The sequence below is a fragment of the Acomys russatus genome, chromosome 18, assembly GCF_903995435.1.
Source record: "Acomys russatus chromosome 18, mAcoRus1.1, whole genome shotgun sequence".
Taxonomy (NCBI): domain Eukaryota; kingdom Metazoa; phylum Chordata; class Mammalia; order Rodentia; family Muridae; genus Acomys; species Acomys russatus.
Genome location: NC_067154.1, coordinates 7,002,156 through 7,016,038, shown reverse-complemented (window position 1 = coordinate 7,016,038; position 13,883 = coordinate 7,002,156). Strand labels below are relative to the sequence as shown.

The 13,883-nt window shown below is 49.0% G+C and overlaps 1 protein-coding gene across 1 annotated transcript; it reads left to right on the top strand.

The window, feature by feature from the left end:
- Positions 1-1,298: 1,298 nt before the first annotated feature.
- On the top strand, positions 1,299-11,462 carry Prss55 (serine protease 55). The gene is made up of 5 exons (XM_051161041.1): positions 1,299-1,493; positions 5,253-5,445; positions 7,513-7,760; positions 10,014-10,156; positions 11,136-11,462. Exons 1-5 carry the CDS (start codon positions 1,436-1,438, stop codon positions 11,460-11,462), a joined length of 969 nt encoding a protein of 322 aa, XP_051016998.1. The 5' UTR covers positions 1,299-1,435.
- Positions 11,463-13,883: the final 2,421 nt, after the last annotated feature.

Below are 13,883 nucleotides of genomic sequence, written 5' to 3'. Positions count from 1 at the left end.
ATAGGGAGTGGTACTGTTAGCAGGTGTGGCCTTGTTGGGGAAGCACATCACTGTAGAAGCAGGTTTTGAAGTTGTATGTGGTCAGACTATTCCCAGTGAGACACACAGTCCCCTTCTGCTGCCTGAGGATCAAGATCTAGAACTCTCAGTGCCTTCTACAATGCCATGTCTCCCTGCACATCACCATGTTTCCCGACATGTTGACAATGGACTAAGCCTCTGAAACTGTAAGCCAGCCCTAGTGAAGTGTTGTCTTTTATAAGAGCTGTCATGGTTATGGTGTCTCTTCACAGAAATAAAACCCTAACTAAGGCAGAAGCTGATACCAAGAGTTGGGTACTGCTGTGATAGGCCTGATCATGTTTTAGTTTGGAAGAATGTGGATTTGGGGACTTTGGGTTAGAAAATCAGTGGAATGCTTAAGGGCTGCTTAATGGGTCAAACTGGTAGGAACATGGAAGACAGTGGTGCTGAGGGCAATTTGAACTGTGAGGGCTTGGCTCGAAAGGTTTCAGAGGAGAAGAATGTTAGAATGTTGCCTGAAGACCATTCTTATGTTATTTTGGTGATGGATGTGGCTGCTCTTTGCTCTTGTCTGAAGAGTCTGCCTGAGGCTAAGATGAAGAGAGTTAGATTAATTGCATTGACAAAAAAAAAAAAAAAAAAACCTCAAAACAGCCTACTATAGACTAGTATGGACTGTCCTGTGGTTTATTCTTCTGAAGAGCAGTTTTTGATTTAACAGAGTAAGCTGCGCTCTGATGGGAATGTCGGAGGTGCCTCGCGGCTTCTCCTCCAGTCTTGCACAATAGTTCAACAGTCATTGTACCCAAACCCAGCTGCAATTGGCCCTGGCCACAGTCAACATTTTCACTCTGACTAGATGAGTGTTCAGCTTCCTCTTCAGGCAAGGTTTGAAAGCCCATGCCCTTTTCAGCACTGGCTCTGCTCTCTCCTCTCCAGAGGTCAAACCTGGGGAAGGATGCAAGGCAGGGGAGCTAACCCACAGAGCAGACCCATGTTCTTCGAGTCTGGAGACCACTTACAGACAAATTCTTGCAGGTGGATATGTGCATAGGATCTTCACTGTTCCACACAGGCCCAGCCCAAGAGAAGCCATCATGAACCTTAAGAAGAATTAGTTACAATGGGGCCAAAACCTAAATGTCTACAGAGGTCTCCGTGATAAGGACGGGGGCCGAGCCAGCTATAAGGGAAGTTCCAAGGAGAAAGCCTTCAAGGATGAAGTCCTGAGTTACCCATCACAGAAAAAAAAAAAAAATGACCTCAGAGGTGTTTTCATGACTTCATGTGAGTTCTCAATACAGCCATTATGACATCGGTAGCCTGGTCAACTTAAGGAGTCTGAGCTGCCAGCTGGTACCATTCACTCAGCCCGGCCTCCTAACCTCCAGCACACATCACAGCCAAGGCCATGATCCTGCCCTCCATCATTCTGCTACTGTTTGTCCACAGCCTGGAAGCAAATGTTGGTACGTGGACTCCTCTCCCTCTGGCCAGAGCTGCTGACCCAAGCAGGGCCAGCCAGGATACCTGCTCTCCTCGCCTCCCTTCATCCTATTAATATGTGGTGAGCATTAAGGACAAAGGAAACATCATACATGACCCGTGAATTAGCTAGCAGGCCACCAGGAGGTCCCCCCCTTACCATCCCTCTTAGGGGTTACCTGTCTAACCTTGGAGTTTTGGCTTGGAAAACTAAACTTCTACCTCACCAATAGCAACAAATAAGGAGTGCCCAGAGCTTGGGCTAAGAAGTAGCTAAGTAACTTAATGTGTGTTTTTTTCTTCCTGTTGCTGTGATAAAATACTCTGACAAAAGCAATGTATTCTGGCTCACAACTCAAACTCACAGTCTATTGTGGATGGTAAGACAAAGTGACAGGAGCTTAGGGCTGTTGGTCACGTCACGGGCACAGTCAGAATTCCAGAGTGATGAACACACGCTGCTGCCCAGCCTCCATTCTCCCCTTGTGCAAATCCAGGCTTATTTCACAGCTTCAGAGGAAATTAGCCCAAAACTGTTTCACAGGGACACAGCATGTCCCGACTGGCACCAGTCTGAGCAACACACAGACCTCCTTCCAGCCCTCTTCAGACTGCCTCTGAGCAGAGCCAGGCTGGCTCCTCAGCCTTTGGTGTGGCCTGGGGCCACTCCATGGAATAGGATATGGGGGCACCATTGGCAGAACTGGTCCCTCTGGCGCCCAATGGGAAGAGGCTCCAAGCTGTGCAAACGACTCCTCACCGTGGGAGCCGCTGCCATTGCATCCAGGCTCTGTGTTCCAGCAGCTTCCACACTGGCATTGTGGGGTGTTCTCAGGACCGGGGATCTGAACAGTAGGATTTGTCTGCCAGTGCCATGGGGACTTCGGTTCAAAATGGATCTGAGAAGTCCTGAAACACCTGGGGCTTGAGGATTTGGCTCTGTGCCGAGTACTTCGAGGGACACTTGATCATCACATTGATCCGTAGGTTAGCCTAGTGTGTGTGTGGGGGGGGAAGAGGCGGTGCTTGGTGTCCGTTTGAGGAATAAAAAGAGGAGAGATAAGCAAAGGTAGTCACTGGATAAGGAGAGCACAAGCCAGGATTAGCCTCTGCTGTCTGCCCAGAACCTATGCCCCTAGCAAGCCGTCACCGCATCACAATGAGGGGCCTGGAGCATACAGTTACCCGTCAGTCAAGCCGCTCTCTGAGGTTATCTTGATGTATTTTTCTCCCACACTTGTACATCCGTATTTTAACAAGATAAATCATGCAAGCCTCAAATATGATGTTTTAAAGTTATGATATTTTTATTGTGTGTTCAAGTGTGTGTGTGAGTGTGAATGTGTGTGTGAGTGTATGAGAGAGTGTGTGTGTGTGTGTGTGTGTGTGTGTGAGAGAGAGAGAGAGAGAGAGAGAGATAGAGAGAGACAGAGACAGAGAGAGAGAGAGATGTGGAGGTCAGAGAGCAGCTTGTAGGAGTCAGTTGCTCCCTATACCATTTAGTTTCCTTGAGGTGAAACTCAGATGGTCAGGCTTGGCAGCTTTACCCACTGAGCCATCTCACTGAACCCTCAAATCTGATTTTTGTTTGTTTGTTTCAATACAGGGTTTCTATGTGTAGCCCTGGCAGTCCTAGAACTCACTCTTTAGACCAGACTGGCCTCAAACCCAGAAATTTGCTTGCCTCTGCCTCTCAAGTTTAAAATCTGATTTCTTTTATCGTGATTTTTTTTTTCTTTCAAGGTTATATCTCAAGAACTTCCCCTTCATCATTAACAACTGCCCCATGACCCTCATTTAATGGCTGAGAAATAGTTTGGGGTACAGATAACACCACCTTGTCTTCTGTCTGCTGTTAAGAACCCCATTGCAGGGGACAGCTTCCAATATGCAGATTTTCCTCATTAGCATGGCTCAGCATAGAATCCTTCAGTCAGAGAACTGAGTCTTTCGGTTGTTGAGTGCCTCTCTATGAAAGGCAAAGTTCCATCCTCAGGACACAGCATCATCAAGACAAGCATGCTGCTCTCTCCACCTGGAGCTGGCATTCTGGGGTCAGTGGCTGACAGAAACACTCTGCAATGAACTGATGTCATTGTAATGCAGTGGAGATATCTAAGGCCACATAGACAATGAGGAATTGCCAGGCCAGGGACCAGTTTGAAGGAAGCTTCACTGAAGAAATAATTTGTAAAGGCACCTAAGTGAGGGGGGGTAGAGAGAGAGAGAGAGAGTGTGTGTGTGTGTGTGTGTGTGTGAGAGAGAGAGAGAGAGAGAGAGAGAGAGAGAGAGAGAGAGAGAGAGAGAGAGAGAGAGAGAGAGCACGCAGGCAGTGCAGGAGAGAACATTCCAGGCACAGAGTACTGAGGAGCAGGTGGATGGGCTTTACGCTTTGGTCAGGCCACTGACCAGGCTGTGTGGCCTGTGTCTGGGGCAGCACTACAGTGCCAGGCACAAGGTGAGCACTGTGAGTGTGTTTGATGAAAGAATTTCAAGGCCAGAAGGCCCGAAGAAAATATTTATGTTACTATAGACAGCTTAAGGCTCGTGACATACACTGCCAAGTCTCAGCTTTCTTTCACAGCCCAGCAGCTGCAGTTTCTGTCCCCAGCTGCCAAGCGACACAACTGTTCTACTTGGACCGGATGATAATATTAAAGGCTTCTAGTGGGTTCTGGCACTTTCATGACACCTTGCAGGTCTTGTGCATTTCTTTGTTACCCAGGCCCTCTGTAACATCAGCACAACCTAAATAATTCAAGTCACACCAGTTTTTTCTCACTGGTATGTAGGACAGGAGTATGTCGTGGGGATCCCAGGATGAAGGCAAAGGTGGAAGGACATGCCCTCTGTGAGCACTGGGGGGAAACTGCCACTGTCCTTTATCTGGTGTTGAGTGGCTTGTCTGGGTCTTTCCTTCCTTCCTTGGAGCCAGAACTATAGTGTCTCTCTTTGCCTTGACTGGACTAACTTCTGGCTCTGAGTTTTCTATTTTTCTCCCTCCTCATGTGTGTAAAGGCCAAAAGACAACCTGAGGTATTGTCCCTCAGGTATTGTCCACTTTGTCTTTTGTGACAGGGTGTCATCACTGGTCTGGAATTCAGCACATAGGTGAGGCTGGCAGGCCAGAAATCAGCAGGGCTGTAGCTATCTTTGTCTCCCCGGCACTAATATCACTACCACGCTACCACACCTGAATTTTTTTTCACATGGCATCTGAAGAATTCCAACTCACGTCTTTGTGCTTGCATAGTCAGAGCTTTGCCAGGTGAGCTATCTCCCCAGCCCTGCCTCTAGTTTCCTCAGGGCCCTTATGCTGACAAGAAGCCTGTGCCACCAGCCACTTGGTGGTCAGCAGATTAACTTCACCACTAAAATCTCTGTTGATTTGTAAGGGAAGAGATTTGCCGGTCCTACATCACAGTTAACCAGACCTGGTGTACTCCCCTGGTGGTCACGCTCTGTCTGCCACCTGGGAGTTGGCTTTTGAAAGGATTGCCTTCCAGGGTTCACTGAGTAGAGATAGGCTTGGTGGAGCTGCCAGCCTGAGAGCCCATGCAGGATGAAGACACAGCTAACACTTTCACCTCATATCCAGAGCCATGGCCTTCCTTCCTATCACAACAGGAAAGTCTTGATGTCCTGGCCCCAGAACCATCCACAGGGATATCTCCCTACAAGCTAGACCCAGTCTGACCTGGCAGAGGTTGACCGTGTTTTCTTTTGGTTTTCCATTTCCACAGAATGTGGCACGAGACCCCTGTATGATAGCAGAACTCGACACTCCAGGATCATAGGAGGGCAGGAGGCTGAGGTGGGTGAGTTTCCCTGGCAGGTGAGCATTCAGGAAAAGAACAGTCATTTCTGTGGAGGCTCCATCCTCAGCCAGTGGTGGATCCTCACTGTGGCCCACTGCTTTTATTCGCAGGAGCTTTCGTAAGTATCGAGGGCCCAGTTTGTCCCGGGGGAGTGGGGTGGTGGCATGTACTCAGCCACACCTGACTGTGAGTCGTGCCCTAGATAGACAGGAGTGACTCCCCCTCCTCCCCTCCAGTCTGGAGACTCTGGTGCAACTGACCTGAGACAGTGCCTGGGGTCACCCTGCCCTCTTCAGGAACCCCTGCAGCTGATGGGGCCAGAGGGCTTGGCCCTCTGTCTCTCCTAAGATATTCAAGTGCTCCTAGGAGGAAGTTCTACTTCTCCACAGCTTGGCTGTCTGTCACCCTCCTTCTTGGCTTCCTATAGAGATCTCTTTGTACTGGGCTACCAGTGGGCAGCTAGCATTGTCTGACAATTACTCATGCACCAAGGTCTCTGCTGGGACGCCCTTTGCATGTCAATTCACTTGACTCTACAAGGACCTTTGGAAAGAAGTAAGAGGAATTACTTTGTAGATAGGGAAACCAAGGCCTGAGGACTGTATATGGCTTGCCCAAGTCCGTGTCCAGTAAGACAAAGGCAGGAAGGAAATTCTGGCTTTTAGCTTCACCTCCTTCAGAAAGTTCAGAAAACTGTAGGAAGGGGAGGCATAACCTCTAATCCCAGGAACTAGAAACCTGAAGCAAGAGGGACGCACATTTGAGGCCAGCCTGGGCAAGCGAGACCCTGTCTCAAAACAACAAAATAAAATATAAAACGGGGTGAAATGTGGTAGGGTGACCATGTTTGGTGTCATGGGTTCTCTCTGCAGACCCACCAAGGGGAGGAATTCTTCCTGGCAAAACCAAGAATGCTAGAGCTTCTACTCTTGCAGGAAACTTGAGACCTGGTTAAGACAATCAAGAAGCCCATAGGCATCTTTTCTGACTGATGCTTTTTTTTTTTTCCTGGAAATTCTTTGTGTGGCCAGTGGAAGCTCCAGATGAAACTCTGGTCCTTGTTTCTAAATGATTGGTAGATGTAATGAAACCAACAGCGACTGCTGATGTGTGTACCACCACCTTGCCTCTCTGACAGCTGGCTTGATCTGCTAAGAGGTCCTTTGTGGGTGTTTGGTTAGGGTTGTCATTGCTCGGATGAGACCCCACAACCAAAAGCAACTTGGAGGGCAAAGGGTTTACTTGGCTTACACTTTCACATCATAGTCCATCACTGAAGGAAGTCAGGACAGGAAGGAAAACAGGGCTGGAACCTGGAGGCAGGAGCTGATGCAGAGGCCATGGAGGGGTGCTGTTTATGGGCTTGCTCAGCCTGCTTTCTTACAGCACACAGGACCACCGTTCTAGGATTGCTTCATTGACAATGCATTTGACCCTCCCCCATCAATCCCTAATTAAGAAAATACCCTACAGGCTTGCTTACAGCCTGATCTTATGGAGACATTTTCTTAATTGGAGTTCCCTCCTCTCAGATGACTCTAGTTTGTGTCAAATTGACATAAAACTAGCCAGCACAGGGGTGCTCTTCAGAGAGCCCAGAACTGAAGCCAGCTTCTGCTCTGTTCAACCCTAGTGTCTCATTCAGGCCTGAATTCCACAAGGACAAAGGTCTACTTCCTGTCCATTTCTCTGTTAGGGTCTCAACGTGACATGTCACCCACAGGTTTTTTTTGTGTGTGTGTGTGTGTGTGTGTGTGTGTGTCTGTGTGTTTGAACATCTGGCCTCCAGCTGTGTTGAAGACCTTTCAGAGGTTGGGCCTAAATGGAAGAAGTGTGTCACTGTGTGGTAAACCTTGATAATGCAGCCCACCTCCAGGCATAATCTCCATTTGTTCCTGGTTCATACAGATGTGGGCACGTAACCTCCCCCTCCCACGCCGTGCCTTCTCTGCTATGATGAACTAGCTCGTTAACTGAGCCCAAATAAGCTTCTCCTCACCTGGTTTCTTGTCAACAACAAGAAAAGTAGATAACATGCTTTTTCTGCCTTCATCAGATCTTTAAGCCTTCTCAGCAACTACCCCAGTAGAATGAGTCCTAAAGGCCTCTAGAACTATGCTGGCTTTAGTTTTCAGACCCGCTGATGTCTGTTCTTCCTCCCTTCCCTCTGGTTCTGTGCCACCAGCCCGCTAGAACTGACAGTCGTAGTGGGAACCAACGACTTAAGAACTTCACCCACGGTACTACAGGTCACCACCATAGTCCGGCACAAAGACTTTCGGAGACTCACCATGGACAATGACATTGCCTTGTTGCTGTTGGACAAGCCCATCAAGTTCAATGACCTGATAGTGCCCATCTGCATGCCTCTCCAGCTTGACCCTTCCAGATGGCATGAATGCTGGGTGGCGGGATGGGGCATCACCAACCCAGGTATGTGAGTGCCCAGGGCCTCAGGGAAACTCCTGGGGTAAGAGCTACAGGATCTGGGGGCAGTATCGTGGAAGAACAGGAAACAGCGAAAGGGTAGTGAAATGGCTTTCTTCTTTTTCTTTCTTTCTTTTCTTTTCTTTTTTTTTTTTTTTTTTTTTTTTTTCCGAGACAGGGTTTCTTCTGTGCAGCCTTGGCTGTCCTGGACTCACTTTGTAGACCAGGCCGGCCTCAAACTCACAGTGATCCACCTGCCTCTACCTCCCAAGTGCTGGGATTAAAGGCGTGCGCCACCATGCCTGGCTTGGAATGGCTTTCAATAGGAGGAAATCGCCACACATCGGGCTCTCTGGGAGCCTCAGTTAAACTACTTCTGGGTTCCAGAGAGATGCTGCAGCTTTACAGAGTAGTTGTATCTGTGTCTTTCATGGAGTTTCAACCACCATAGTTGTTCAAAAGCCTCCCTGCTCTTTTCTCACCCAGTAGACCCTCCAGGCTTTCATGATGCCCACGCCCAGGCTGTGCTCCTAATGGTCTGAAGTGTTACTCGGCCACTCTTAGAAGTGAATCTGCTGTCACTTACGTTAGGCTGTTACTTGGTCAAAATAGGAAACATATATGGAGCAGAAGGCAGGAGTAAATCCCTACTGCACTGTCCCCAAAGAACACACACACACACACACACACACACACACACACACACACACGCACACGCGCGCGCGCGCGCGCGCGCGCGCGCCACTCAAGCAAAGCAGTTGGCAGGAGAGAAATAAGAGCCACACAGCCCTGAAGTTGAAGCAAGCCTTGAGATGAGCCTGGAATTTGACTTCTGCTCTCTGCAGCTTAGCAGAGGAACACAGGTAGAGAGAGCAAGGCCGCTGGCTCCAGACATGATGAATGAAAGAAGCAGTGAAGGAAGCAGATGGTGACCTACCAGGTTAAAGCACTCTGTAAGGGGAGTAATTATGAATTTCTGTGATCAGAGTTGAGGAATCCAGGCAAATTCTTGCTCCTGGAAGCTGGGACATTTGTTCCTATCACCCCTTTTGTACTGATTACTTTTGTGTAGGATTAAAGTATCTTCCAGGAACGCATGGGAAGAAAGGTTTTATTGTTGTTGTGTTGTGTTGTTTTGTTTGGTTTGGTTTGGTTGTTATAGTTTTGCTGTGCTTTGGCTCACAGTTTTAAGGGTCTTGGTTCATTGCAAGGAAGGCAGGACATAGCAGCTCGATGCCAGAGACGGTAACATGGGGCAGAGACAACCCACACTGCAATAGGCCCAGGAACAGAGAACAGGACAGAACCAGAAACCAAGACTCACCTTCAACGGCCTGCTCCTAGAGACGTATTTTGGCCAACCAGGCCCCACCCCTTAAAGACCCCACAGCCTCCAAAACTATCCCCATCCACTGAAAAACAAGTGTTCAGAACACAGAACACTTGTGTGTGAGAACTATCACAGATGTAAACATGGCACCTTCTAAAGACCCAGCCAGGAGCTAGAGAGACAGCTGGCGGAGGGGCGGGGCGGGGGGGGGGGTGGGAAGCTACACACTGCTCTTGCAGAGGGTCTGAGTTCAGTTCCCAGCACCCGTGTTGAGAGGTTCACAACTGCCTGTAACTCCAGCTCCAGGGGATCTGATGCCCTCTATTGGTCTCCATGGGCACTCACTCTCGTGTGCTTGTGCACACACAGATACATACACATTCATGTAAATTTTTTTTCAAGTTTAAAAAGACAATACAGTCAATCTATCAGTGCTGGAAAACCTATTGATAAGTTTTTGAGGTTTTTTTTTTTCCCCACCACAGTACAAATGGCTTTCCAATGGTGAACGGGAGCTAGGCATGGAGTCCCGTGCTTACACAGTAAACCGTAGTGATTGAAGTTGATAAAGAAGTCTCACCTTGTGTGTTTCCTGGGGAAGTCAAATCCTCGAGCTTGGTGGAGTCGGTCCGGAAGAGGACTGAGGTCCTGAATGGGAGGGGCTCTTGCAAGGCATGGGGTTAGTCAGAAAAGCTTAGGTGATGGCAGACAGCTCAGGTGTGGGCTATCTGAAGGCGGTGAAGCCTGGGTCTGTGGGGACCATGAAGGAGAGTGGTTCTGGCCTGTGCAGGAGGGTATGAGGCAGTTTCCAGGCCACAATCAAGCGTCATTATCTTTCTAGAGACCATCCTCCCCCCTGCCCCCCTGCCCCCTCCCGACCCCCTCCTCCTGTGGCAGCTTGCTCAATACGCTCTCTCTCTCTGTGCCAGATGACAAAGCATCTATGAAAAGTGACCTGATGAAGGTGCCCATGCGTATTACGGATTGGAAGCAATGTTCCAAAGTGTTTCCGTCGCTTACCACAAACATGCTGTGTGCTTCCTATGATAACGGGAGCTATGATGCCTGCCAGGTAATGGGGGAGGGTAGCAGCCCTTCCCTCAACCTGTAACCGCTAGGTGTTTCACTTGCAAGAGTGTCTCTCTTCCCTGGGAAGAATCTAGAACGCAGGCTTGGGAAAATTAGGGCTCAGTCAGTAAAGCACTTGCCACGAAGATGTGAGGGCCTGAGTTCAGTCCCCAAACCCATGTGGAAAAGCCAGGCCTGGCGGCATAAACTTGTGTTCAGCATGAAGAAGACAGAGACTCCCTGGGGCTCTCTGGCCAACCAACCTAACAGGCATGTCCAGGCTAGTGAGAGACATTGCCTCAAAACGAAACAAGAAAACAGGCAAGCTGAAACCAAACCAAAAGAGATCAGTTGCAGATAGTAGACACAAGGCCTCAGGCCAGCGTCAGCTCCAATTCCTCAGAAGATTTCGAGTCTTCGGGGACCCTAAGCCGAGAGGATGCCACTACTTTTTCCACTTACCTCTGCCTCTCTGGCACTGGGATTGCAAATGTATGCTTCCGTCCCTAGCTCTTTTAATGTAGATTCTGGGAGCCTGCTGGAGTTGGGTCCAAACTGAGTCCTCTCCTCAGCCCCCACTGCACTTTTCTTCTCTACTTTGTCCAGAGCCTGCTTTGTTTGTTTGTTTGTTTGTTTGTTTTTGTTTGTTTGTTTTTGTCTTTTAATTACATCCCGGGGCCACTTTTCCTTCTGCCTGTCTTCTGTACCTCTCTGGAGTATCTTTCTCAGCAGCCCCTCTCTCTTTGATCCTGCACACTGCTGGCATTGCGTGTTGCACCCTGTGACTCCATAAGCTTCTGGTCAGCATCACATTTCTCTCATGGGGCCAGGATGGGGTGGTCACCTTGGTCAGTGGTAACAAAAGTTACAGGATAGCCTGGAGTAGGCAAAATCAGTGGATGCCTTCTCGTGAATGAGCTGGGCCCCAGCCTCAATGGGCCACTTAAAATGGACTTAGTACTGAGCTGTGTTCTCTCCCACAGGGTGACAGTGGGGGACCGCTTGTCTGTAACACAGAGTCTGGAAATAGATGGTACCAGGTGGGCATCATCAGCTGGGGCAGGAGCTGTGGACAAAAGGGCTCCCCAGGGATATACACCGTGTTGGCAAACTATACCAGGTGGATTTGGAAAATAGCCCAGATAGAGGGAAAGCCCCTGGATGATCAGGCTCCAGAGGTCCCAGCCAAAAAGAAAACCAGAGGGCGCAGCCACTATTCCAGATGCTCAGCACTGAGCTTCCCCCAAAGCGTACTCCTGCCCTGTCTTTTGTCCTGTGCACTGCTCAGAGCCTTGTCCAACTGGGAATAAAATGATCTATTCTCAGGGAATGTGCTTTGGGACTCACTACAAGTCTGCACCAACATTGAGGAACTTGGGGTGAAGACAGAAAGAGGAGGAGTCCAAAGATGGGATGGAGGCCCAGTTTAGTTGCGGAATTGCAGCTGCAGCCAGGTGGAAATGACTGTTGACAGCTCACTTTGGTCAGCCTGATGGTTGTCATTCTTGGTCACTTGCCAGGTTCAAGGAAATGTCTTATGGGAGGGGCTTTCTCTAGCTAGTGATTTGTTTGCACAGTAACTGTGAGACCTTTCACCCCCCCGCCCCCCATTTGAAGTCCTTTCCAACCCATCACCCTTGGAGGCCGGAGAAACTGCTCAGCAGTTAAGAGTGCTCACACTCTCGCAGAAGACTCAGGCCCAGTTTCCGGGACCCACATGCCTGAACTGTAACTCCAGTTCCACAGGATCAGATGCCCTCTTCTCACCTCTCTGTGTTCCTACACACGCATGGTACACACACACACCCACACACACACACACACACACACACACACACACACACACACACACGAGCACACACATAGCCTTTTTTTTTTTAACTGATAAATTAAAGAGAATTTAGAAATGGTCCTAGAATAGAAACCACCTGATCTTTTGTTTATGAAATGGAGAAAATGAGTCACAAAGAGGTAAAGTGACTTGGCCAAGTTCACACGGCTTGGGTGACACGGGATATGGGAACCATGCCATCCTTTATATCACACAGTTTGGCTTTAATCCTAATCCAACTGATTAAGAGACTAAGGTCTGGGATCCGGAAAAGACTCACTCTAAAATGAGTGGAGACAAACGGGAGCACGTAACAGCAGCTACTGAGCTGCCTGGACCCACAGGCTCTCCATCAGTCCTCTGAGAGGACCCTCCTGCCACTTGGTGGGGATATGTTGGTGGCCACCCAGCCCTAGACAGACAGTCTTCAGTTTAAGATTTTACTGGTGCGTCTGCAGAGATAACACTGTACCATGGGACCTTTGTACCTGTGTGTTTCTCTGCTTGCACAGGACTCTAGAGCACCTTGTGTTTTCTACCCTCCTGGCCGACCACCCCTTCTCTATTCTGGATGGGCAGATCTCAGGTTGCCTGAAGAGTGAACAGAAAAACAGAGAGAAAGAAGGTGGTGTTGCAGAAAGGTGGCATGCACCTGATTGGGAGAGTGGGGAAAATCAGTCACCCGTGATGGTCTTATGGTAATGTCCTACCCTTCCCCCAGCACCTCACAGCACAACTGTCTTTGGAGAAGGAGATGGGGGCTGTAATGGTTATTAGTGCTTGTCAGCCTAACAGAGCTAATATAACCCAGGAGATAGATCTCTGAACAGGCCAGTGAGGAAGTTTTCACATTAGATTAGCTGAATGTGGGTGGTGACTCTCCAAGGGCTGGAGTGACAGTGAGCTGGCCCCCAGCATTCCTCGCTGTTCCCTCACCGCGGATGCCAAGTGACCGGCTGCCTCCAGCCCCTCCTGCCGCCAGGCCTTTCCTGCCATGACAACTGTACCCTTCAACTGTGAGCCAGGATAACTCCCCCTTAGTTGCTTTCTCTCAGGTATTCTGTACTAACACAGGGGTCTTTTAAAATGCCATTAAGGTGAAATGAGGTCATGAAGGAGACTGAGTGCAGGGCGCCCCTTGTCCTTATGGAGGAGATCTGGACACAGACATGGACAGAGGGCAGACTGTGGAAGCAGAGACTTCCAGAAGTGAATTTGCAGCTGGAGCCCCAATTTGAGAGTTTAAGATGCACCATGACCCCCCCCACACACACACAAAGTCACCCCCCTCAACTCTTGCTGCCATCTGACCAAGGCAGCAAGAGGCAATGCTGAGAACTGGCAGTTCCCTCTGCCCACGCTACATTGCCACTGTCCCCAGAACATGTCATATGATTGTCTCCTGACTCCCAGGTGCCAAGGAGGGAAAACATGAGACTCATTGTGAAGCCAGAGGACCCAGAGTATCCTCGGGAGCTGATCTTGAACAAGTCACTTATTTTACTGAGTCACCGAGTCCCAAGAAGTGGAATGCACAGTCCAGCTTCTAACCTGCCATATAATGGCAGAGAAGACCAAGTGTGACTTGTGTATGTATGTATATACACAAATATACATATATCCACATATCCATATATACACATATGTATGTATGGAATATTAATTATTAGTATCTTTGTAGTATTGCTGTGAAATGTTTGTAAGGCAAGAATAGAGTTATACACAGAAAAACTGCCTTAGAAGACGGCATAAAGCTACCTGCAGTCACACCAACCAGTAAGTGTCTAGAGAAAGCGTATTTGATTGTCATGACTCAGCTGTCAAACATTTGCTGAGTCATGCCAATCTGCTTCAGCCACCTGGATGAAGTTGGAAACAGAATGCATGCCCCAACACACTA